Genomic DNA, 25,499 nt, shown 5'->3' with positions numbered 1-25,499 from the left:
TTTGTAATTACTGCTCCACGCCATCCTTATGCACAAATGATCGTCCACGTATAACGAGGGAGAGCGAGCGAGGGAGAGACAGTGAGACAGTTTTAAGACTAAAGTGTTGTTAGAAGAAAGATATGCATTGATTAATACATAAGAGGAGGCATATGTGGAACTAAAAAAAATAAACGTATTATTTAATAAGTTAAAAGAGATGTCATCATTCTGCCATACCACGTTTTGGATGCACGCTATTTGAAACCACATTATATCGTGTACCATGGCAATAACTTGTCTCTTGTTTAACACAGAAACCCTTTCAAAAGCAAGTGCGTTTTAACTGCCGGCGATTTATCTCAATCTAAAAACCCAATTATATTCACATATTTATATAAATCAGATAGGCCTCCCATAAACATTATCCAATAACTCACATCATTATTATTATTCACGTGTTTCGAGTAAGAAATGACTGATTGAGCGTGAAGGCAACACGCCATCCTCATTGCGGTCACGTGCCACATATATGCGGAAGTAGAGAACCGTTGCTTCGCTGTCTGTTTGCTAATCATTTGGGGTCGGATGCTAGCACGGATCGCCTTGCTGACGTTGATTCTTTCTGCAGCCGTCAACCAGTAAACCAGACCCATGGTTATGTAAGCCGACTGCATGTTGTTTAGTCTGTCGTATTCGTAATTAATTAATTGGAGGAGAATTGTTCGATCGAAGGCTGGCGGCAAATCTTTCTTTAACACGGACAGGGTTTCCGTTGATTGTCGATCCCCATAGTTGAGTTACATTAAAACCACGTATAACGCAGGTTATGGAATTTACACAGTAATAGTAAGGGCTTCTTTGACCATAGACAGAGAGCTAATAGCCAATTTGCACAGTGAAACCCAAACCAGCTCTATTCCAGGACGGTCACGTGACAGTCAGATGAGGGTCAGCTTGAGCTACTGGGTCTCAACCTTACGAAAGCTGTGTGATGCTGGAGCTGTCAATCAGCATCACTGTGAAAGAGTTGTCCGAGTTGTCCCTTGGACTATCAATAACACACACCTGTCTCTCCAGGTCTGAGTGACCGGTGTGGTGAACTTTGCTCTTCATTTCTAAACCGTGTTGTTGTGTATCAGGATGAGCCAGAAGCAGTGCCTGGAGGGACAGGTTTACTCTGTGCCTCTCATCCAGTCGGACCTGAGGAGAGAGGAGGCTGTCCATCAGATAGCGGATGCATTACTCTACCTGGAGACCATTTCTACGGATATTTTCAGAAGGCAAGGCCACACACAGACACACACAGAACAAAGAGTGTGGCTTCCATAACGTATGGGAACATTTACCTGAAGACGTACACTACCTCCAAAGACTGTGTATGAGAAGCCTGACCTTTACCGCTGCCAGCCCGATTCTAACCCCTGACCTTCACCGGGTCGTCACCCTGCAATGTGATGTTTTACAGTAGGGAAAAGGCCGTTTTGTCCCCCTGTATAAACAAACAAGACGGCACACACAAGAGCTGGAGGTTTGAAGGGACACAAGACAACCAATTCCCGAGTACTACTTGTGTGATTTAATATCATTTTATAATCACATTACCATGGGATGCATCTTGCTCTAGTTGTGTAAAAGCAATTTGCTGATTAATTAATTTGTCATAAGAAATTAAACAAATGATCAATTGTAGTGATAACAGTTATTCAAATATTCAGCAGTTTTGCCTGCATTGCCTTGATTATAACTTCTAATAGACTAAATACTATTATTATTATTTTTGATATTTTACTAAAATAGATACCTGTATTATGGTTAAGAGATAAAATAATTCTGAAATGAATAGTGGCGGTACAACTATTTTAGTATTCATAGTTCTAATTATTTTTAGAATGATTCTTTCATTTTCTCTTTCAATAAAGTAAAAAGTGCTGCGTGAGCATTGTCACTACCAGGATACAGCAGACAAAAGCACGTAACAAATAAAAGTTTAACTTCAATCAAAAAGGTTGTTGATGACAAAGCATCTGTTCAAGTATAATTGGCATTAAATACCATCTTATTCAATGGATTGAGCAGTCAAATCCATATTCTAAGGCACGTTTGATGCCACAGCATCTGTTTCCAAGCAGATGGTCCTGTCTGGAACGCTGAAGATAGAGGAAGCCTCTACTGTAACTTAGAAATGAAATAAGTGACATTTAATTTCTCAACAGAATTATTTTGCTGTGTTAGTCATTGGATGATACATATAAAATGATTACTTGATTTCAGAAACAGCTGTGTTATACTTTTATCTTTATTCCTGATTTTAAGAGACCCGCAATGTGCATATGAAGAAAGACATTTGGAATCGGGTCTCTTAGGTCATTAAGAAGTTGCCCACTCATCCCAATTGAATTGTATGACATGGTCTCAGAAATATTGTGAACTGTGAGTAGACGTCCATATTGATGTCAGAGTGTGTGTGTGTGTATTGCGTCCAGGGTGTCCGACAGTGTGGAGAAGAACCGGCGCCAGCTGCAGAGTGTTACTGACAGGATCAGACTGGCTCAGGCCCGCGTCGACAAGATCAAAGGCAGTAAGAAGGCCACCAAGGTAACACAGCACCTCCAATTTGGCAGGATGATTTTTTTACTTTGCACTTAAGGACCATCAAAGATCATCGAAAGCATAATTAGCCCAGTGTCTGTCATTTATATCAGCACTTTTCTGTGTGTACAGGTTTTCTCCAGCGCAAAGTACCCGGCTCCAGATCGCCTTCGGGATTACTCGTCTATTTTTATTGAGGCTACAGACCCCTCCTCACAAACTCGCCCCCGACATAGGATACAGAATAAACTTCAACCCTTTGATGAGACGGCTTTGCAGGTGAGATAAATACACAACAATTTTTCTCACATAAATATGGACTTGTTAAGAGAGCCATGGTTTCCCAAAGTGTCCTGAGTCTTTGAGCCACAGTACTGTAACTAATGTAAAAGAGATGGATACATTTGGGGCGTCTCTATACGACTGACAGTGCTAAAACTGTGGTTTGAAAAAAAAGGCTAGAAAGAACCACGATTTATTGCCATTTTACGTGGCTTTTATCCTCCTGAGAATCACGACGCAGTTGTCACTCCAGATATACGAGGACAGTAGTACTTGGAGTTGGTTTCTACTCCTCTGTATTTAAGGAGACTGTGGGGGGGAAACCCCTCCCCCCCGTGACCTCCTCAGTATTTATACAGGAGTTGAGAGCTTGTTCTCTGCCCCGTGGCCATTGGCCAGAATCCGTCTCCCAGCTTCCTCTCTGCACCCCGGCATGTATTTCACATATTTTCCTGTGAGCGGTGAGCATCGCGGTTCCTCGCGGTTCCTCGCGGTTCCTCGCGCTTCCATCCGCGTCACTGTTGATTTTTCAAACTTCCGATTTAAATAACCAGCTGACATCCATTTAATGAAATTACATTGATCTACAGAACAAATCAAAACAAATTGTATAATAGTTCATGAGTGGTTTGGTGTCCCTCTGTCTGCGTTCACGTTTGTGTGCTTAGCTCAGCAGAGCGTCCTGCATTATTTATTGTGAACACCATGTTCTGCCATTACCACTTTAGGGAACTTTACAAAAAACTGCGTATTTTCTGCAGTGTCGGCTTGGTATCGAGAATCTCTTCCTTTTTTTGTGTCGTCAGAGAGGGTTAACATGGAGAAATGAAAACACTGACTGTGACTACTTTTCTTTCTTTGGGGCAGAAATGCATTATTTAAACCCCCCCATAAGCAATGGCCCGTGCATGCATTTGCATGTGGGAGCACTTTGGTGGCATTTGTGATTTGTGTTATCTGAGATTTAGTTGACATTTTACAGATCTGCCTTTCGCTCCGTGCGCGTTTCTTCCTTTCAGGAGAAATTGATGTATTTCCCAGTGTGTGTGAGCAAAAAGAAGAAGTCTGAGGATGAGACAGAGGAGGGACTTGGCAGTCTGCCACGCAACATTTCGTCTGTCAGCTCACTGTTGCTCTTTAATACTACAGAGAACCTGTGAGTCCACACAAACACTCTCAACCAAAGAGACAGACAGAGATGATAAGTGTTCACACAAATGATCTTAATTTCTTCTTCATATTTGGGTGCTTTTGAAGATATAAGAAATATGTGTTCCTCGATCCTCTGGCCGGAGCCGTGACAAAAACACACAGAACACTAGAGACGGAGAAAGAAGAGAAGCCGTTTGATGCGCCGTTGTCCATCACAAAGAGGGAACAGTTGGATAGACAGGTACGTCAAACACCCTCCTCCAACCAAAACACATCTTTAATTTGATCATTCTTTTTGAAGCATTGCTAATAAACCACTGACGATGCAGTGACAGTCTCTGATCTAATCCTTTTCTCTCCATCAGACGGCAGAGTCTTATTTCTATGTGCCAGACCTGGGTCAGGTGCCCGAAATAGATGTGCCATCTTACCTGCCTGACCTTCCAGGCATCGCAGACGACCTCTCCTACAGCGCAGACCTCGGACCCGGCTTTGCCCCATCAGGACCCACACACATTATCCCTGATCTGCCCACTTTCGCAGAGGAGAGCGATGCACATGGTACAAACACACACACACACAATTTGGGTTAATACTGTGTTTGACAAGCTCATGTTGACTTTTCATCTCCTTGTCTTTCAGCCTCTCAGCTCCAACCCATGGTTCCACCTCCTCCACCACCTCCCCCCCCTCCTCCCGAGCCTGCCCTCGCTCCTGCCATTCCTGCAGGACCACCTCCTCCTCCTCCCCCTCGGCCTCCCCCACCTCCCCTTGACAGCCCCACGCGGGTCCCTCAGGCGTCAAACTCAGGTTTGTGGCAGGCGCAAACTGTGTTCTGGCTGCATGCTAAAGACTTGGTGGAATGTGATGGAGGTTTAAAGTGTATTAAAGCCGGTGTAACTCTTAACACAGAGGAACCCTGTTCACTCTTATTGAGAGCTATGGCGCTTAAATCAACCCCGTGACCCCGTGCCGTCTCTCTGCAGGCCCCGTGTCTGAGCCGTCGGACGGCCGTGCCAATCTCCTGGAGTCCATCCGCAATGCCGGCGGCATCGGCAAGGCCCAGTTACGCAACGTCAAAGAGCGCAAGATGGAGAAGAAGAAACAGAAGGAGCAAGAGCAAGGTGTCCGATCGTTTGAAATGTGCTTCTGCTAGTCTTTCATTAACCGTGAGCTTTAGCAAAGGGTGAGACGTACATGCAGTCAAAGCACAGCAGGACCAAGTCCTAGTTAGCTTTCACGTTTATTCAATGTGTTTCACTGCATGTCAGTTTGTGAGCGTTTGTGTTTATGCCTCATGGTTATCATCCTGGTCCACGTCTTTGTCCCCTTCACTTAATAAATGGCAACTTACACTGAAAGGTTGACACGGTTAAAGTAGTATTTTAAATTTTCTTGAAATCTAATATATCAGAAAGCTCATCTTGTAAGGTGAAAACTTAACGTTTGATATTTAGAGCTGCTGATACCGACTAAGCAGACCAAACAGTCGTATTTATGGGCTCCGAAGCGCAGCTTCTGGTGAATGATTGAAACCCTTTCACGGCTCCCTTTGTGTGTGATCATGTAGTGACGGCCTGTCTTTGTCTCACAGCAGTGGGCGCTGCATCTAGTAGTGGAGACTTTATGTCTGATCTCTTCAACAAACTCTCCATGCGGAGGAAAGGTAAAGATTTTTCTTGCGTTGAACTAAATGAGGTTGGAACCGCATGCACTAAATAATGCCTCCTGTTCCCTCTGCAGGCATTTCTGGGAAGGATCCAGCTGCTGGCGAGCCGGGCAAAACGCCAGCTGGTACTGGTGGTGCATTTGCCAGGATGTCTGATGTCATCCCACCGCTTCCTTCTCCTCATGTGACAACAGACGACGATGACTGGGAGGCATAACCGTAGAAATGATATGATGATGCTAATGAGCGCAATGAAGAGGATGGAAGAGCTCATTCCACGGTAATGAAAATAGGTTCCTCTTTTCAGGGGATCATTCAACAGTGATAACATACGTGTTAACATGTTACACACTGGCCCTTACTCAGTCAACAGTTTTGCACAGTGAACAAACATTCGTTATAAGTCCTTTGGTTTGTCCCACCTGTTCAACAAAACATCCCTAAAAATCCAATAATCAACATTTTTATTGATAATGATGTATTGTACAATATTAAATTATACAAGTGTTAAGACTGAATGCACTGAAACCATTTTACTAACATCTTGCATAGTCCTTTTTTTGCATTACATAACAGAATAAAATGCATTAAATATTTAACATATTCTTCAAGGCTAAATTAGTTACAAGGATGTCATCGCTGTGTCTGATGTCTTTGGAGAAGCTGCTTCAGTTATTCATTTAAAAATATCTGTTCCAGACTAAATTCTAAGACATTGCAGGACTGATGTATTGTTTCAATCTGATAAAAAACCTTTTGCCATCAGTGGGACTTTATGTGTCTCATTTCTATCAACAAGTCAAGGTAGAACGTACAAAGTAGAAAACATATGCAAACTACAGCCAGGAGCACTAAGAGGTCCAACAGCTTCAAAATGTTAAAGAACGTGAAGACGAATGAACGTGAAGACGAATGAAAAGGGGCTGAACGACGAATGAAAGGGGCTGAAGCAGACTACATTTGCACATAACCACAGTGCCACTCGCCTTTCCTCAAAGTTCTCCAGAACCTCGGTCTTTGGAAATGTTGGTGGAGTACTGTGTAAGTGACGCTACACTTGCTTGTGCTTCTTCTCCAGGAAGAACTAGGAATGAAGAACATACAGACAACACATGAGTACATTGTGTCATGACGCAGTAGAAATGTTTGACTGCGGATTTCATGAGCGGATTTGCTCCTCACCTTCCGCAGAGCAGCAAAAGCAGGGCCAAAGGTGGTATGCGTGCTCGTGCGATTTTTGATCCACGTTGGGAGTTTAGCCAGCGTAGCGGGTCGAGCGTAGCGTCGGTCACACATCACGATGCAGGAATAGTCTCCAAGGTGACGAATAGCTCGTCCTTCGGAGAGATCGAGTAAACGATTACAATCAAGTCCGTACTTATTAACAGCGGCGCATGAATATCGCAACACTACCTATGGATTGATTGATGGCCTTCATGCAGAGGTTCTCTATGAGTGCTTGTCCAGGCCTTCTCCCTCCACTGTGAGGCTGAAAAGCAAACACACGCGCCTTAAACCTCAAACTTGTTTCGGCAGGTCTCTGGACAGCAAAAGCCTATTGGAACAGTCAGCGGTCTCACCAGGTGTTTGTCCAGTTAGGACATCTTTTCCTGCAACTCTGGAGATTTGATGTTGGGATACGGCATTCCCACCATCACCACACACCTGCGACGACACGGACGCACGCGGAGAAAAGCATTTTGCGTACACGTAACGTGCAACTACCAGCTGTCGACGTGCTAACGAAAAAAAAACACACACCTGCCCAGGTCGTCTGAGAAATTGATGCCCTCGCTCATCTTTCCTCCGACAACAGAGAACAGCAAAGCTCCCGTGAACCCTCCGGCATCCACAGCGCACCGCTAATCGAATGGAAAGAAGAGACAAGAACATAGCAACACTCGGGCAAAATGCTGTTGACCGACCGATTATCAATGCTGACAATGCTGCTAGAGGCAGTGACATTTTACCTGGATACAGCGGGAGAACTCGTTCAGCAGCTGCTCCACCTGGTTTGATTTCTTGGGCTCCTGGAAGATCTGAGGAAGTGATTATGACGGCTTAAAGACAGTTTGGGAAGTTGAATGTTTCCCTTTCCACGGGGCGAAGGTTGATGCGGAAGTACCTTCTTTTTTGGCCAAACGAGTCAGAGCACTGCTGGCCTCCCAGTGAGAAACGATGCGCCTCGAGTACTCGTAGGAAGGGAAGAAGCACACGACTCCGCCCGGCACCACGTTACAGATGTCGAAGAGGATGCGCCCCGTTTCGTCCATCTGTGACCGGGCACAACATTTGCAGGGCGCTCGCGTAAACTACGCACCCACATTTAATGATATTAAACAACTTAATAAAGTAGTGAGTGTGTGTGTGTCAGTTGCCATGCGTGGGGAGTCTCTATTTTGGAAAGTAAAGTCCAGCTCCTGACCAGAAGGGCCGCTGCACAAGACGAGAGGAAGAATGTTCTCGGGAGGAATGACGTGACCTACAGACAAAGGGAATTTAACAACACAAACATATTCAATTATTTTACATAATCACAGAACAATATTTCATGTACTATAACCTCACAATGCAATTCTCTCATAACTAAGAATTAGGACTTTTTTGTTGCGTATAAATACTCACCACAGGAAAACTCTGTGATGCGCTCTTCCTCCACTCCAGCAGAAAGCAGTAACTCTTGTTTGAAGTCTGAAACCTACATATGCCGTCTTTCAGAATAACACAACGTACACAGCAATGGATTTAATGGATTAAAATCGACTTACAGGCTGCATGGTTCCTCCCGCGATGACGACGGCTCTGCACTGTTTCAGCACCTGGGCAAAGTGGACCGCTGGGTTCAACAGCAGGAACTTGATGCTGCTCTCTGATAAAGTACCTGCACGTGATACAGCGAGGGGATTTTTTTTTTTTTTTTACAAATCTTTATTTGGATTTCTGTTTTTACTGTTTTACTTTACCTTGCTTGTGCACCAACACACTGCCATCGGCGTTGCTGTTGGTGAGAGCCATGAAGAAACCCTCCACCTGCATCATGGGAGACGTGGCCAGTGCTTTCTCCGTCTCTGACCCCTGCTGGTCCGCTGAAGAAACTACACACATGGGAGGTTAAAAAAAGAAAAGAAAAATACAATTTAGAGGGAAATACATTTCTCCCATCACAAGGTTTCCAGAAATTAAGCTGCGTTTTATTTGGTAAATTACTTCATGTTGCAACCACAACGCAACATGTCTGCGGTGCACATGACACAATCCTCCCTCTGACCTGGCTCGTTGATTTGGGTGCTCTGCAGTGTTTGAAGGTAGCGGTTCAGTCTCTCTGTGCAGCGGTTCTCCTTGTTGGTGCGGCTCTGCGTGTGCACACTCACGCCCGATCCTGCGTACTTCTCCACGAAGCCTCCTAGCCCACAGAAGACTCTTGTGGGATTTGTTTGATCCTACGGGAGGATCTCTCAATATGTTTGAGGCGGAAATCAATACATATAAACGTGAATATGAAACGCTTACTTTTCTGCTTATCGTGCTCTTCTCAAAGTATCTCTGTAACTGAAGTGACATTGAAGAAATCAGAGTTTGCCTTTTGGAGACATGATTTCAATTTTTACCAACATAACACTTTATAATACCTTAAACAAGTTTATATTGTCAATCTGAGCCTTGAATAGGAAGTTGTTGATGGTGTGCAGTTCAGTTCCTAACAGACAAAGATGCACGAAGGGTTTGTCAATTCTTGTTGGAGGTGCATCGTGTGTGTATGTAGTGGCTATTTGTCCATAAACTTAAACAAAAACAAATAATAACAAACTTCTCAAATGGCCACTCGAGGCTACGTCATGGTTAGGCTTTACGCAGGTTCAGAGGTACCAAAGCAAAGTAATGTCCATAACAAGATTGAGTTTGAGGCGGTTTATTCACACACATAAGCAAGCTCACAGACATTTCTGCTGCCTCTCTCACGCTGGTAAAAAACCATATGCCCTCGTGCCTGAAGAACCTCCCACCTTGACCTACTTATGCAAATGAACATAACACCATGTGACCAATAAACGACAATACGAGTAAAACAAAAATAAAAATATAGCTCCAACAACCCAGCCCCTAATTGTAACGGTACTTTACCCACAATTAACCTTAGCTTTAACACAAAGGAGCTATTTTCTAATTGTAGCTTAAGCATTAAACTGGAATCTTCACATCTTCGGATTCTCCATATCTGAAAGAAACAAACAGATGGAAGACAGAGATAGGAGAAAGAATGAGTTGTATAGTCAATTATTAGCCTCCAAGAGAAGACAGAGCTTGGTTATTGGTCTGTCCAGGACGCTGATCTTCGTTTGGACCTTCACAGAGCGAACCAGTCCTCGGGAGTCAGCTATGGCGCTTAGCACTCTGCCCATCATCCATGAGCCTCTTGGAGCTGTGGCATCAGCGATTACGACAATATCTCCTGGAATAAAGTTTCTCTTTTGCTTCGTCCATTTTTGCCTTTCTTGCATTACAAGCAAATACTCCGCTGTCCATCTTTTCCAGAAAAGCTCCGCAACGTACTGCACTTGCCTCCATCTCCTCTTAATGTACAGATCAGATTTCTCAAACAGACCTAATGGCAGAATGGGCTTGCCTTTTAACAGGAGAATGTGATTTGGAGTAAGCGCTTCTAAATCATTGGGATCTTCTGAAGCCTTAGTTATTGGCCGGTCATTGAGTATCGCCTCCACCTCGCAAAACAGCGTTTGCAGGCCTTCCTCGTCCAGCAGTTGATGTCCAATAACAGAGGTAAGTACACTGCGCACAGAGCGAATCAGACGCTCCCAAACGCCACCTTGGTGAGATGCAGCTGGGGTGTTAAAACTCCACGTCATTCCTTCCTGCACAAAAGTCCTTTCAATTTTAGAGTGATTTAAAGCGGCCAATGCCTGCCTCAGTTCCTTCTTCGCACCAACAAAATTTGTGCCATTATCTGACCTTATACTTGTCACAGGTCCCCTTCTGCAGATAAATCTTCGCACAGCATTAATGCAGGAGTCTGTGTCGAGGGAGTGTGCCACCTCAAGGTGTACTGCGCGGCTACTCATACAGGTAAATATCACTCCATATCGCTTCAGCACAGTTCTCCCTCTCCTCACCTCCAATGGTCCAAAATAGTCCACTCCCGCATTTGTAAAGGGTGCGTTATCAGGCACAACTCGTTCCTCCGGTAAGTCGGACATCTTCTGTTCTCCAAGCTTTCCTCTGTACCTTCTGCACACTGTACATTGTGAGAGAATCTTCCTGGCCGCAGAGTTGGCATTTATGATCCAATACTTCTGTCTCAATCTGTGCAGCATGTAATTGCGTCCAGCATGTCCAAGTTGGCAATGGATGTAACGCAATATGAGCTGGGAAACATGCAAATCCTTTGACAGAATCACAGGATGCTTTACCTCCCACGGCAGAACAGACTTAAACAGACGTCCACCAACTCTGAGGATGCCATCTTCGATGAAGGGGTCGAGGCGATACAGAGGACTGTCTTTAAAAACAGTCTTTGGGTCATGTTTTAGTGAGGAAATTTCAGTACTGAATCTTTGGTTTTGCGCAAACTGAATTATTGCCTTTTCGGCTTCCTCCAACCGCTCTGGTGTCAAGTTGGATTTTCCAAGTGCGGCTTTGAATTTTTTAATCTCCTTTTCCACATTCTCATTCTGGTTGACCACATATTCTTTTCTCTTTCGGCTCAAAAGTAAAAGTCTTTCTTTAAGCTCCAACAGCCAGGCCACTGATGTTTTAAGCTTTCTCCAGGATGAAAAATAGTGAATGAGCTGACTGAGGGGATTGTCACTGTGTATTGTAACAGCATTCACCTTAAGTTCCCTTTTCACCTCTGCATCATCCGATGGAATGGAAGAGGCGTCCAAGTCGAGTTTCGGCCATCTGGTGGGGGGCAAGTGCAAAAAGTCCGGTCCTTTTAGCCATTTTCCTTTTCCAAACTCCTGAGCTCTTAGTCCTCGAGAAGCTTCATCTGCAGGATTGTCTTTGGTGTTTACATACCTCCACTGATCTTTGTCTGTGGATTCTCTTATGGTGCTGACACGATTGGCAACATATGTGTGGAAGCGCTTTGTTTCATTAAAGATGTACTTGAGAACAGTAGTGCTATCGGTCCAAAAGAATGACCTTTGCAATGGCAACTGTAGCTCTTTCAACAGCATTGTGTTCACTCGAACAGCAAGCACAGCTGCAGCAAGCTCAAGGCGTGGAATGGTTAGTTGCTTTAGAGGAGCGACACAAGCTTTGCCTGTGATAAATGAAACATGCACATTGTCAGTGCTCTCCAATCTCAAGTATGAAACAGTGCCATATCCTATTTGACTAGCATCTGAAAAATGATGCAGTTCTGCTTTCAATTGTGTTCCAAAGTTTTTGGGTTTAATGCACCGTTCCACTTTAAATCCACTCATATGTTGAAGTTCAGAGAGCCACTCAGACCAATGTTCAGAGACATCACAGGGAACTGGCTCATCCCATTTGAAGTTCATTCTGCACAGCTCCTGTAACAGTAACTTGGCAGGGATTATGAAAGGAGACAAAAAAACCAGCGGGTCGTAAAGAGAGCTCACCACAGAAAGGATGCCCCTTCTAGTGTGTGGACGTTCCTGCACTGCAGTCCTGAAGCTGAACGTATCTCCTTGAACACACCATTGCATCCCCAGAGCTCTTTCCACAGGGAGTTGGTCCCTGTCCAAATCCATGTTCTCCAAACCCACTGCTCTGATGTTGCTAGGAATAAGTGCAAACACATTTGAGTTATTTGTGACCCACTTTTGGAGATGGAAGCCACCTTTTTTACAGAGAGATGTTAATCCATGTATGAGCTTCACTGCATCTTCCTCTGTCACAGTGGACTTAAGACAGTCGTCCACGTAGAAATTTGTCTTGACTGTACGAAGGACATCGGGTGAATATTGCAGTGCATTATCCTCAGCAGTTCTCCTCAGTGCATAGTTTGAGCAGCTTGGAGAGGATACAGCTCCAAACAAATGCACGCACATCCTGTATTCCTCTGGCTCCGCTGTAGCGTCTCCATTGGGCCACCATAGAAAGCGCAAGAAGTTAACGTGCTTATATGGCACCCGGACCTGATGGAACATGGCGTTGATATCAGCCATAACAGCGATGGGCTCTTCTCTAAACCGAAGAAGGACACCAATTAGCGTGTTAGTGAAGTCTGGGCCCTGCAAGAGCTGACTGTTCAATGATGTACCTTTGTAGGTACAGCCGCAATCAAACACAACACGCAACTTTCCTTTGGTTGGATGATGTACACCATGGTGGGGAATGTACCACACCTTTCCTTGTTCCAGAGTGGGCTCATTTGTGGGAACCTTTTCTGCATATCCTTGCTCTAACATGTTGTTAAGGAAATCAACGTATTGAGCCTTGAATGAACTATTTCTATTAAATCTCCTCTTCAGGCTTTGGAGTCTTTGTAGTGCAATGCAGCGATTATTTGGCAAAACAGGATCGTCAATTCTGAAAGGTAAGTCAATGTAATAATGTTCATTGTTAAGCACTGTCGTACTCTCCACAATTTTCATGAATTTAATGTCTTCTCTTGACATCTCAAGTTGTTCATCACTTGTTCTTTCAGTAAAGTCATGATTATACTGTTGCATCAACATACTTTCCAAGTGTTCCACAGATATGTGATTAGCAGTTACAACTATGCATCCTGATTTGACACCAGTACCTTCAGAGTTTCCAGCACGAAGAGGCCCGTTTATGACCCAGCCAACTCTGGTCCTCACTGCATACGGTCCACCACATTGACTATTTATCAGTTCCCATGGCTCCAAAACTTTAGGCGAGTCGGTTCCAATGAGCAAGTCTATATCTGCATCTACTTCATGTAGCCTAATGCTGCTCAAATACGCCCATTTGGCAACATCATCCTGACATGGCACATTGATTTTAGATACAGGCATTTTTGTTTGTGTCAGAACAGATGGTGGCTCAATAAAGTCATCGGTGTCAAATCCAGACACCTCCAGACCAGTTACTATAGTAGTGCTAATGGTTTTAGTCTGCCCCATTGTCCTCAACACTACATTACAGTTTTTTCCTGATACTCCCAGCCTTTCAGCCATACTTGTAGTACAGAAAGTCCCAGAGCTCCCAGGATCCAGGAAAGCATAAGTATGCACAACTTTATTACTTTTCCGACTTTTCACCTGCACAGCCACAATGGAAAAAACTGCAATATCCTCTTCACCAGCCCCAATATGACCACACGTCTGCTGCTTCCCGGATACAGTGCTCACAGTTTCTTTGGAGGTTATCCTTGTAGTATCCTCCTTCTCCACATGCAGGACAGATGGATGTTTCCTGTGACACACTTCACAATCCAACCGACCCCTACAGTCTTTGCTCGTGTGTCCATGTTTCAAGCACCCAAAACAAACGCCCTTCTCCTTTAGAAACTGAATCTTGTCCTGTTGTGTCTTTCTTCTAAACTGAAAGCATTTTTCCAGAGTGTGATTGGTAAGATAGCAGAACATACATTTGAGCTGGTTACTGTGAGCTGTCAAGTTTTCCATTTCTTTATGTCCATCCTTTGGTGCATTAATGCTGGTGGCAAATGTACCACTTTTCCTTTTCTGCTTAACTTGCATGGATAGCTTTGTATAGCTGGCTGGAGAAACATCATTAATATTTCCAAACAGAGGATCTGAAACAATTTTGACTTGTTTTTCAATGAAATTCACAAAATCAACATACACTGCTCTGCTTCCAGTTTGCTCCAGTATGTCACATGCCACATTTCTCCACTTTTCCCTCAGCTTGTATGGGAGTTTCATTAGGATTGTCCTGAGGTTAGCTGGCATGTCCAACTCCTTCATGTACTTTATATGATGTACTATGTTGGAGCAACCTCGAAGGAACAAAGCGAATGACTGCAGAGCGTTAACATCCTCAGGTTTTATTGAGGGCCAGTTGTTGATTTTGTCCATGTAAGCAGAAGAGATTTTATGTTCACTGCCAAAATGTTCAATCAAAAGCGCTTTTGCTCTTTGATAACCTGGTTCAGAGGGCATATGCTGACAACTTCTTACAATGTCTCTTGGTTGCCCCCTAGTGTACTGTTCTAGGAAGTACAGACAATCACTGAAATTTTGAGTTTTATCCTCAATGCAATTTTCAAAGGCTCTGAGAAAAGATTTGAAATACAGGGGATCACCATCAAATACAGGTATATTTCTCATAGGCAGAGCAGAGGCTGTGTTTTGTTGGACCAACAGCGCAGTTATTTCATTTTGACGCTGCATGATATTCAAAATGTCCGGAGAATTGGTGGGTTGATTATCGTCACAAACATCTTGCGAACCAAGTGATTGTGTACCTTGCCTTTGAAACACAGAAATGACATTAGGTATGGGTATTTGTTTTACAACATGTTTGGGTTGAACACCAACAGGGACAGGATTTAACAAGCGACTGGAGGTAGGTTCAGAGCTTTTATTGGTGGGCACATAGCGTTCAGCATTCGGATTTAGTTCATATGTCCCTTGAATTTCTGACCTTTTCAAGTAAGAATTCATGCCACCTGATGTTTGAGATGCACATCTTGACACTTTAGAGCCACACTTTGAGCTTACTTGCAGAACCTCCAATTTTGCATTTGTCACCTTTAATTCTGCCTCCAGAGCAAGTTGTTCCTTTTCTCTCCTTAAATGTTCCCGTTTCTTCCGTAATTCCTCTTGTTCAAGTCTTATTTGTTCCTCCTGCGCCTCCAAAGTGTGCTTTTGTTTTAGAGCAGCCATGCGCTCCTGTAATGCTGCTCTCTCTGCTTGCGCTAATATTTTTGCAGATGCACTGGATGAAATCCTTGACAATTTAGAGCCAGCCTTTGAACGCGCTGCAGAACCTTTATTGGATACACTGTCCTCAGGCCCAATATCAGTTTGATTATCAGGTGGTTTAATTGGAAGTTCATATGAATGGCCTGTATTTGATAACCAGCCTTTGACGTCATCAATAAAGCTTGAAAAACACTTCTCCTTTTGTTCAAAATATTTATCTTGTTTCTCCTTCTCATCCTGAGGTATGTCCAGTGACACAAGTGATAAATGATGTTGTTTTGCCTCATCAACACATATTATTATTTGATCCAAAAGAGACTTGACTGCATCAATATTGTCTGCAGAATGCATCAACTTATCCATCTGATTCATGTAGGATTTGGCTCGTTTGCATTGCATCGATCTCTTTTCCTGACACGTTTGCATAAAAAACATCATTCCTTTAGCAGTAAAACTTGTGCGTCTTCTTGTAGGAAGCGCCGTGTCGCTTTTGGCTTTAGATGCAACGTCAGACATTTTACCCTTTGTTGATGCCGGTCATGTACACCCACGGTTGTTTGCAAAGATTGAATACAGCACATACCTTGTGGAACTTTGTTTGTTGCGGTGGTTGCCTTTGTACACGGAGTTGAATGCACGCAGTAGCTGTTGTTGCGCGCGGCCGTGCGCGTTACCTGTGAAGGCTTTGGGCCTTTGCGAATTCAAATTGCAGCAAATAATATCCTCCACTCCGTAGTGCAGCTCCAGCGCTCCAGTAGCTTCACCGTTATCCAGTACGGTGTCCAGGGAAACTTTACACTGTCGGATGGGTCGTATTATTCGATGTTTGCACTGTATCCAGCCCACACCTCCGTCACTCCTAGGCCCTTTCCTTTGTTTGTCTCCCGCATCCAGGTGAGTAATCCACTTTCGAAACGGTAATCCAGCAAACGACAAGTCCAGTATCCACGTAAACCAACGATATATCCAGGGCGGGTTTTTTACTTAATGTAGTGGCTATTTGTCCATAAACTTAAACAAAAACAAATAATAACAAACTTCTCAAATGGCCACTCGAGGCTACGTCATGGTTAGGCTTTACGCAGGTTCAGAGGTACCAAAGCAAAGTAATGTCCATAACAAGATTGAGTTTGAGGCGGTTTATTCACACACATAAGCAAGCTCACAGACATTTCTGCTGCCTCTCTCACGCTGGTAAAAAACCATATGCCCTCGTGCCTGAAGAACCTCCCACCTTGACCTACTTATGCAAATGAACATAACACCATGTGACCAATAAACGACAATACGAGTAAAGCAAAAATAAAAATATAGCTCCAACAGTGTATGCACGTATTATTCACTAACCTGTTAGTGTAGTCTGGCTCTGTGGATTTTGCCCCACTTTACCTGCCGGGATCACATTTACATAAATGGCTGAAACGCAACGCAATCTCCCCACCGTGGTGCAGAGTGGCAGTAATCCGTAATCACAGAAGTCATTTGAACTCAAACGCACTCACCTCCCAGCGCCCGGACAAGCCCCTCGATCGCAAACAGAATCTGTTTGATGTACATCACGTTCTTGGCCTTCAGTCTGCTCCTGGTGTTGTTCCCACAACACCAGGAGCACCAGGTGTTTACCATCCTCGACATCCAAACTGCACAATTACAATATTGAATTGGTGTGCGGGTGCATCTCGAGTCGGTGTGAAAAACTCACTTGTAGCGATCGTCGTACTGGGCGAGCTGCGAGTAGGTGCGGCAAAGCTGTAGCAGATTCACAGGTTAGTGTAATGCAGAGAACATGAGGGGTACACGAGGTGTATGATATGATACACATGTTCTTAACCTGCGCTCCAGTTAGCTCTGCGCTGTGTATACAGGACAGTGTGTCACTAAGATTGTGAGCTTTATCTATGATCACCACCTGTGAAAAAATAAAAATATATATATTCAAACATTTCTGCTGCTATTTCCATGGCGATACAAAGAACTGATTAAAACACATAATCCTACCTGTCCCTTCAGCTTGATCCCCGCTGCCCTCCTTGTGGCTTCGTGAAGCAACATCTGATAGGGCAAGACCCCCAACTATGCAGACGCCACAAACACACAGGTTAGAAATCAATGCTCCAATCTGCTTACCAAAAAATTAAAAACAACCTTTGTGAAGTTTTGGAACAAGGGCGATATCGGCAGCGCGCCGAGCAAGTCGCCTCCAACGACGCGAGGCACGGGGCTTCAGTGAGCCAGTAGGGAGAGGACAGCGTCACCTGTGCAGGGGGAACGGCCAGGCGTGCGGCATAGTAGGGACACGAACGTGTCTCTCTGCCCAGCTTCAGCATCTGCTCGATATCGTGGACTGTCTCCAGGACGTTGTCCCTCATGTGCTGCAGTGCTGAAGCTTTGTTGTAGGGACACATAAGAACATAAGAGTGTGCCCCGGCCTCATCATTATGGTTTATATCAATGGGACACTCGTCCTCACAGTTGTTAAATCGTCTCTATCACACACCTTATTAACGTGTTCTTCAACCAGCTCGTCGTCCGTGTCCTCGTCAGCGCCGCAGAATCTGAGCGTGAGAGCAAACACCCGCCGCTGTCATTCTCTGTCACAACATTTGATGATTGCTTACCGATCAGTAATCAATGGCTCAGCTCACCTGGTCCTGGTCTTTGACTCGTCATCACTCTCATATTCTGCAACGACAAGCTCCTCGTCCTCTTGATCGCCTTGTGTCTCGGTGTCTTCCTCCTTACTGAGCTTAGGCAATTTGAATGCCTCTTCATCATCAGAACTCTAGAGATGCATACAAATACAAATAAAGTTGGAGGGACTTGACTTACTTTGATTGGAAATGTCACCGTTCAGGATCCCTTACTTTTCTTTTCATTGCATATACTTGAGTTGAACGTTGTTTCGGATTTCCAAGCGTTCCTCCCTCTTCTTTCTTTTCAATTCGTCTTCCTGGACACACAAACAAACAACGGAGGTGAGATGCCAAAGTTCCCGAGGATCCACCTGACGCGCGTTGATCGACCTCACCTTCAACTTTGACACGAAGTCTCGTTCTGCCTTTTTTTGAACAAACTCCGTGATCCAGTCGGGCTCCGCCGAGCCGCTGGCGGCGGAGGACGCGGCGGTAGAAGTGGAAAGGACCAATTGTCCTTCGTGCAGCAGGGCGGCTGCCTTCTGTCGGCTCTGCTCGTGGTCTGTGAGCCAGCTCAGCGCGCCACAGATCAGACTCAGATACTTGCCCTGTGTTGAAGAACACACACACACATTAAAAATACAAAACGCATCAATAAACCCAATCTCTCTTATAGACGTGGAAACATACACACCGTTCCAGTTGGGCTTTCAAAGATTCCCACTTTGCCCTGTTGAAGCACACCGTACAGAGCCTGCATGAACTGCTCCTGGATGTCGTAGGGCTGGTAGGGAAATGGAAATTCACGACTAGCTAACTTATAATCAACCCCCCCCCAATTGGCTGGAATCAATATTATATATATTCTGATATTCTTCGGAATGTGACTTGTGGCGACGTTAAACTCCCGCGCCAACAGGCAGCAGCAGTGGCGGATTCCGACCAATAGGGAGCGAGATAAGCCAAACTTTACTTCGTGCTCGCGCGTTCGGTGCTATCTGCACGTACGGCCCACATCTGCCCTGTAGCGCAGAGGCATTGAGCTACCACACACCATTTAAACACTTTACGCAGTAAAGATATACGTGGCGGACTAATATATCGCCATATTTTGCATTTTTCTCAAGCGCTTTATAAGTGCACCGCCTTTTCGGGAGATGCGTACGTTATGCGAGAAACGCCCCCGACGCGAGTCCAGCCCCCTGAGATCCTCCCAGAGTGTCTGGAAAATTCTCTGCCCTTCTATTAGCGGTTGTCAGTCGCCACACTGCACGTAAAGCGTGGACTGAAAGTAACCTACCCCCCCCCCCAAAAAAAGCTCTTACTCCACTCCGATTAAAGAGTGACCGGTGCACGACGGATAGCACGTTCTTCTCGCAGCTCGCCGGGAGCTGTAACGTGTGTAGAGATTTGTTTTACTCCCAATAGCATTCACAAGTAAGTACGGCTAGCACCTACGGACGTTAGCTAGCTAGCGCGACGTTAGTTGCCGTCTCTCTGCAGAAGTATGCCGTCAACGTCCGTGGCCGCCGAAGCCAGCGTTCATTTGTTTGTTATTTTATTTTATTTGTCATTTTGTTGGTCGGTGCAGGAGTAACGTTATTAGGAGGAGGGGTGGAATCTTCGCTCCGCGACAATGACTGCAGAGGAGCAGACGAGTGAAGGACAGCACGCCATCCCGATGGAGGGGGAGGACATCACGCCGAAGAAGGACGGCGGCGTGTTAAAGGTGAGCGGTCTCCGCGGCTCGCGGTCAGCCGGGCGGCTCGAACCCGCTTTAATTGGCGTTCGGAAGGCCGGTGGTTGACACCCGTCGCGGCGCTGCGCATCTCGCTTCCTTCCGTTGTTCACGTAGCTTAACGGCCTCTAGTTATGGATAATTAGCCGCGTCTAGAAGCCTCTGGAGCTTCTTTCTGTATTCCTAACACACACACACAAAAAAATATATATATGCATGCTAATGAAATATTAATATAAATATATCAGGAAACATTTATTGCCAAAAGCATCGCCCGTTCATTCACAAAAATGGTTAGAAGGCTTCGCTGAATGACAAATACCAGGACTTTTTTTAATCATCTATTCCTCTCGCTTCTGCAGCTGGTGAAAAGGGAAGGAACGGGCGCGGATCTGCCCATGACCGGCGACAAGGTCTTCGTGCATTACGTGGGCACGCTTCTGGATGGCTCTCCGTTTGACTCGAGCAGAGACCGAGGAGAGAAGTTCTCCTTTGAGTTGGGCAAAGGTGCGTCTGGCATCTAACGGAGAGGTCCCCCCCGACTTGCACGGCGTCTTTTTGGGTAATCCGTCTTCTTTTGTTGTTGTTTTTTAGGTCAAGTGATAAAGGCATGGGACATCGGTATAGCCTCCATGAAAGTGGGGGAGCTGAGCCAACTCATCTGTAAGCCCGAGTACGCTTATGGATCTGCAGGCAGTCCCCCCAAAATACCCCCCCATGCTACACTAGTTTTTGAGGTCAGTGTCTGGGATATCGGGTGACATTGACTGGCCGTCCTATGCCGAAGTGAGTTACCTGCTGTCATGATACCTTATGGGTGTGTCAAATAATCGTTTATCCTCCTGCACACTTGTAGGTGGAACTGTATGGATTTCGAGGCGAGGACATAACGGAGGATGAGGACGGTGGGATCGTCCGTCGCATTATCACTAAAGGGCAGGGATATTCCAAGCCCAATGAAGGCGCTTCTGTTGACGGTAATGCGCACGACTGTTTCTTTGCTAAAGTTGAAAACGTGAAATTTTACTGTTTGTAATAATGTATCTGATGATGTTAATCGGTGTCATTTATTTAGAAATGGAAATGGTAGTCTACTTTCCTAAGCGTCAACCAACGAGTCAATATGTTGTTTTTGTTTGTGATCAGATTAAGTCATACATTTATTTACAAAAATTGGTTACATTAAGGCCGGTAGGTAATGGTAGATCGTGGTAAGCTGATACAGGTTGACCTGTTTGATGCCCATGTGATGAACCCAAAATATATCTTCCGAGTTTGAAACATTCACCTAGTGTAGGCTCTAAAAGTGGATCTACACATTTACTTTCATCCTTCCTGCAGAGGCCAGAGTCGCCATGTATTTTTTATTACCATTAAAAAGTTATGGTAATATACGTGGTAGCTGGGATGATGCATCATTGCCACGTTTTCTCTTCACCTCACAAGCACTGAGACAAAGAGCAAATTGTACTGCAGACATCAACATTCACAATCTACAAAAATCCATACTGAAATTAGCATAAACTGGACTTGCTGGTTTGAAATGAACCGCCTGTGTATCCCTGCGGTACGTGCTGCAACACGCAAAACAATGCACGCTTCTGCTCCCAAAGTGAGGACCGATAACTCACGTTTGGCAGGAATTTGTGTTTCTAACACATGAGCATATACGTTACTATTTGAAGAATTTAGCTTATTTTTACACTACCATGAACGCTGGCACTTACTGCAGTCCATTGTAACAACGGGAAACAAATTCAGTCTACGTCCATATCAGAAAGAAATGCGCATGTGTTGAATTCAGCTGACGCTTTTATCCAAAGCGACTTGCATTACATTTTTAACCCTTGGCTTTTTACATTTTTTCCCGGGGAGCAATTAGGGGTCAGGTGTCTTGCTCAGGGACACTTCGACATGGAGCAGCCGGGGTTCGAACTGCCAACCTTGCGGTTCCCGGCGTACCCTCTCTACTCTTGCGCCACGTCGACCCAAGTCCCACATATCTGAATTATATATATTTTTTAACCCCGTTCAGTAACTGTCGTGGGTTCCTGCGAGGGACGAGTGTTTGATGAGAGAGAGCTAAAGTTTGAGCTCGGCGATGGTGAGGGCCTGGGCTTCCCGGTCGGCGTTGAGAAGGCGATCATGGTTATGGAGCAGGAAGAGGAGGCCCTCTTCTATATTAAGCCCAAGTATGATCCAATATACAGTGTTTGAATGCATTTTCTTCTTATCATTCGTTTGTTTTACTTAGCTCAAACTGAATTGTTACATTCTATTGGGCTTGCTTTCAGCAGAATGTATAACAGGATTTCTAAGTAAAACAATTATGCAACTTGAGGGCAATAAGACAATTGTAGTGTTAATAGTACGTAGTATGTTGGTGGAAATCAAAGTATTCTATCTTTTGCAATGCTGTCTTTCTTTAGACCGCACTCTCATACCAAGAGCAATAATTCTTTTCTTTTTTTTCCTGATTTGTAGATATGGCTTTGGGAATGAAGGCAGTGCCAAGTACAACATTCCTGGCGGAGCAACACTCCAATACAAAATCAAGCTGACGGCTTTTGAGAAGGTAAACTGATCCGATGAACACAACTAGGCTTTAGTTTTCTGACTGCGCGTCACTTGTGTGTTGCACCTTTTTTGCGATTCATGTTTTTTTTATTTTTTTTTGTTAGGCTAAGGAATCGTGGGAGATGAACACAGCCGAGAAGCTGGAGCAGAGCCGCATTGTCAAAGACAAGGGAACCCAGTATTTTAAGGTGAGCGGTAAGGCCCCTTAAAAAGCCCACGGCTTTGAAGATTCTCCTCAAGTCGTGGCACCTTTTCGTGTTCTCTGATGAACTTCTGTGCTTCAGGAGGGAAAGTACAAGCAGGCGTCGGTGCAGTACAAAAGGATCGTGTCGTGGCTGGAACATGAATCTGGGTTGTCGGAGGAAGACCAAGAGAAGGCAACCACCTTGCAATTGGCCGCACACCTGAATTTAGCCATGTGCTTCCTTAAACTACACGAGCCGAATCAAGTCCTAGAAAATTGTGACAAGGTATTTAATGTCTAACACAATTGAACAGTTTGTGAACTATTATTCAGTAAAGTTAAAGACTCGCTGGGGTAAATTCTTTTCCAGTTTAGTATAATACTTAAAACCTATGTTTATATGGTGCTCTGCTTTACGACGTTAAATGCGGTAATATTTCTCTGTGCTCTGTTGGTAATTGTAGGCTCTGGGGTTGCAAGCATCTAATGAGAAGGCTTTGTTCCGAAGGGGAGAGGCACTGTTTGGTATGAAGGAGTACGACAGAGCAAGAGATGACTTCCAGCAGGTGGTTCAACTCTATCCTGCCAACAAGGCTGCCAAGAGCCAGGTATAATGCCGTGGGTCTTGAAGGGTGATTCCTTTCACATCGGGCCTTATTTTACACATTTTAGTTTGTTTCTAAATACAAATAAACAGTTTTTTGTTGAGAAATCCAGCTATACTTATTGTTAGTACAACATGCATAGCGAGATGAGTATTTAAGGTGTGCGCTCATTTGGCATGTAAAATGTTGTTGCTGCATTGATAAGCGGGTTGGGAAACTACCGGTCTTAATTACCTCCCAGTTGCAGAACTTCTCTTTTTTCTGTGACAACTATGCTAACAGGTTAGAGCAGCCGCACCGCCTGTGAAGATTCAACAGGTTGCTTATTGACTTCCTACTGTAAACGTAACACTTTTAACTACACAGTCTTTGTGTCACAAACCTAAAACTAAATTGCTTCTTCTTTTTTCTGCAAATGTTTTTTTTACTTTTTTATTTCCAAAATAAATGTTAAATCTAATTTTAGCAAAACAAACTTAATTTAGGAAGATGGGCTGGCGGGACGTAACGGGCCAGTTTGAAAGTATTCATATATACCCTTTAACTCGAGTCAAAGTGGTCTTCGATTAGTGATGTCTGGCCAGTGCAGGGAAAATCTGAAGGCCATTGTCCCTGAAATACAGTTGTGACCTTGTACATTATGTTCTGTCAGGTGAATCTTTGTCAGAAACGTATCAAGGAGCAGCATGAGAAGGACAAACGCATCTACGCCAACATGTTCCAGAAGTTTGCAGACAGGGATTCAAAGGTAACGCCTTGTATTTTTCCTAAAACAACTACTAGGGGGTGGGACAAGCATGTTTTTTTTAAATCCCTGTGTTATATTTTCTTTTTTCCTCTCTTCATGAACAGAAAGAAGCAGACAATGTGAAGAGCGATGGCAAGACGAGCGGCGATGACGGCATGGAAGTTGAGAACGGAGAAAAGGAAGCTGCCAGTGACTCAAAGGCGTAGATAGACACGACCAGACGGTTCATCGGTGCTTCAGACTTTTGTAACTTCAGCTATTTGTGTTTTTGTGCGTGTGTTTACGTGCGTGCGTGTGCGTGCGTGTGCGTGCGTGCGTACCAGCCTATCAACAAGTGCACCGGCTTAAGGAGCGTCTTCGCTGGCTTTCTGTGTCCCCGGGTTCTATTGCTTTGGTGGGTGGAGCTTCTCCAGCTGATGGCAGCATTCAAGGTGGTTTTAATAAATGAATAGTGTGCCACGACGTCCCCCACCTCTGATCCCTCTCAACCCAACAGCTTTGAACAGTGCATGCGTTTTTTCGGTAGGATAAAAAGTGCATCCAAGTGTTAATGCAGAATTTCACCCGTTAAGGGCTAGACCATTCATCTCGCTCAACCCCCCCCTCCCTCTGCCCTTCATGTTTTCTGCCATCCATCGAACACTCCTCACGGGGCTACTGATCATGATGATGGTTGTGTGTACTTGTGTCTGAATGTGAGCGCGACTGAGTCCTAAAGTACATATGTAGGACCACTGTGGATAGGTGGAGTAATACGAAGTTAACCTGGAATAGCTGTTGAACTTTGAACTTTCCTCTCGATCTAAAGATGGCGCTCCTCCGTAGCCCCCGGGTTCCATGACTGTTTACCTTTTACCTTGGAAATATTGACTGTACTTTTTTCCCGGTGTTGTGCTTCTGACTTTTGTTCTAAAAATTATAAACAATGACTTTTAACTGGAATATGTGGATTTCAAAGCAGCTACAAACGGAATGAATTAGCCTGTCCTGGACACACGTAATAAAACAGTTGGTATTAATGTACTGTCAAAGAAGTAGATGAATGCACGTGTGCTTGTACAGCCAATCGAAATCAGGCTGTTGAAGACTGTATGCCAGAACACGAATACGAGCCCTGTGAGCCCATGTAGGACAACTGGTCTGTGGGTGTTCTGTGTTGAGCTCATGTCTTTTGGAAGGTTTGAAAGAAAGGTGTAATAAATACCTACAATTTGATACTGTATGACATTTTTTGACTTTTCTTTTACAATTTACAATCTTGAAACTGTGCAAGATGCGGTCACAAAACTGCACGTGTGTAGCTGAGATCAAAATAAAAGTTACGTTAAAAGAAGGTTGCTTGAATTAAGCTGGTGAGAAATGGGGAAGGGGTCATTACGCAAGATGTTTTTTAGTATTTTATACTGTTTACTTTAGTGTAATCTCTCTCATTAGTTTCGACTTGTTTATGTTATAAAGCACTTCAAGTTGTAGTGTATAATTAATTTAATCAGCTAAA

The 25,499-nt window shown here is 44.4% G+C and overlaps 3 protein-coding genes and 1 long non-coding RNA gene across 7 annotated transcripts; 2 read left to right on the top strand and 2 right to left on the bottom strand.

The window, feature by feature from the left end:
* Window positions 1-483: 483 nt before the first annotated feature.
* Window positions 484-8,028, top strand: LOC120812360 (WASH complex subunit 1-like). 4 transcript variants are annotated; one of them, XR_013455036.1, is made up of 12 exons: window positions 484-641; window positions 1,122-1,262; window positions 2,466-2,577; window positions 2,704-2,850; window positions 3,873-4,009; window positions 4,111-4,246; window positions 4,371-4,566; window positions 4,648-4,815; window positions 4,992-5,129; window positions 5,603-5,671; window positions 5,749-5,954; window positions 7,211-8,028. XR_013455036.1 is itself a non-coding variant. In XM_040168285.2 (11 exons), the coding sequence occupies exons 1-11, from the start codon at window positions 634-636 to the stop codon at window positions 5,889-5,891; spliced, it is 1,395 nt and encodes a 464-aa protein (XP_040024219.1). In that variant the 5' UTR covers window positions 484-633; the 3' UTR covers window positions 5,892-6,439. The 4 variants fall into 4 exon arrangements, 2 of the variants coding, with proteins under 2 accessions (XP_040024219.1, XP_040024218.1); XR_013455035.1 differs by having other exon boundaries at window positions 5,600-5,671; XM_040168285.2 differs by lacking the exon at window positions 7,211-8,028 and having other exon boundaries at window positions 5,749-6,439.
* On the bottom strand, window positions 6,122-18,298 carry LOC120812396 (ATP-dependent DNA helicase DDX11-like). Its single transcript, XM_078097743.1, is given in 22 exon segments — window positions 6,122-6,758; window positions 6,857-7,011; window positions 7,088-7,163; window positions 7,255-7,339; window positions 7,436-7,536; window positions 7,645-7,713; window positions 7,792-7,947; window positions 8,053-8,156; window positions 8,300-8,372; window positions 8,443-8,555; window positions 8,638-8,769; window positions 8,943-9,114; window positions 9,185-9,223; window positions 9,304-9,371; window positions 16,864-16,905; window positions 17,019-17,098; window positions 17,219-17,265; window positions 17,348-17,425; window positions 17,515-17,589; window positions 17,772-17,902; window positions 18,014-18,071; window positions 18,162-18,298. Coding segments are annotated over 20 exon segments (1,812 nt in total). The 5' UTR covers window positions 17,886-17,902; window positions 18,014-18,071; window positions 18,162-18,298; the 3' UTR covers window positions 6,122-6,725.
* LOC120809811 (uncharacterized) lies at window positions 9,569-16,857 on the bottom strand. Its single transcript, XR_013455039.1, has 2 exons — window positions 16,100-16,857; window positions 9,569-12,436 (listed from the first exon to the last, which is right to left on the bottom strand). It is a non-coding gene; the product is annotated as an uncharacterized LOC120809811 (long non-coding RNA).
* Window positions 18,299-19,178: 880 nt separating the features above from the next.
* LOC120812361 (peptidyl-prolyl cis-trans isomerase FKBP4-like) lies at window positions 19,179-25,216 on the top strand. The gene is made up of 12 exons (XM_040168286.2): window positions 19,179-19,586; window positions 19,741-19,878; window positions 20,250-20,394; window positions 20,482-20,624; window positions 20,744-20,864; window positions 21,923-22,079; window positions 22,372-22,462; window positions 22,569-22,652; window positions 22,749-22,934; window positions 23,113-23,256; window positions 23,906-24,001; window positions 24,106-25,216. Exons 2-12 carry the CDS (start codon window positions 19,786-19,788, stop codon window positions 24,205-24,207), a joined length of 1,362 nt encoding a protein of 453 aa, XP_040024220.1. The 5' UTR covers window positions 19,179-19,586; window positions 19,741-19,785; the 3' UTR covers window positions 24,208-25,216.
* Window positions 25,217-25,499: the final 283 nt, after the last annotated feature.

The sequence above is a fragment of the Gasterosteus aculeatus genome, chromosome Y (genome assembly GCF_964276395.1).
Source record: "Gasterosteus aculeatus chromosome Y, fGasAcu3.hap1.1, whole genome shotgun sequence".
Taxonomy (NCBI): Eukaryota; Metazoa; Chordata; class Actinopteri; order Perciformes; family Gasterosteidae; genus Gasterosteus; species Gasterosteus aculeatus.
The sequence above is the reverse complement of the archived record's forward strand: the minus strand, read 5'-3'. Positions and strand labels throughout refer to the sequence as shown.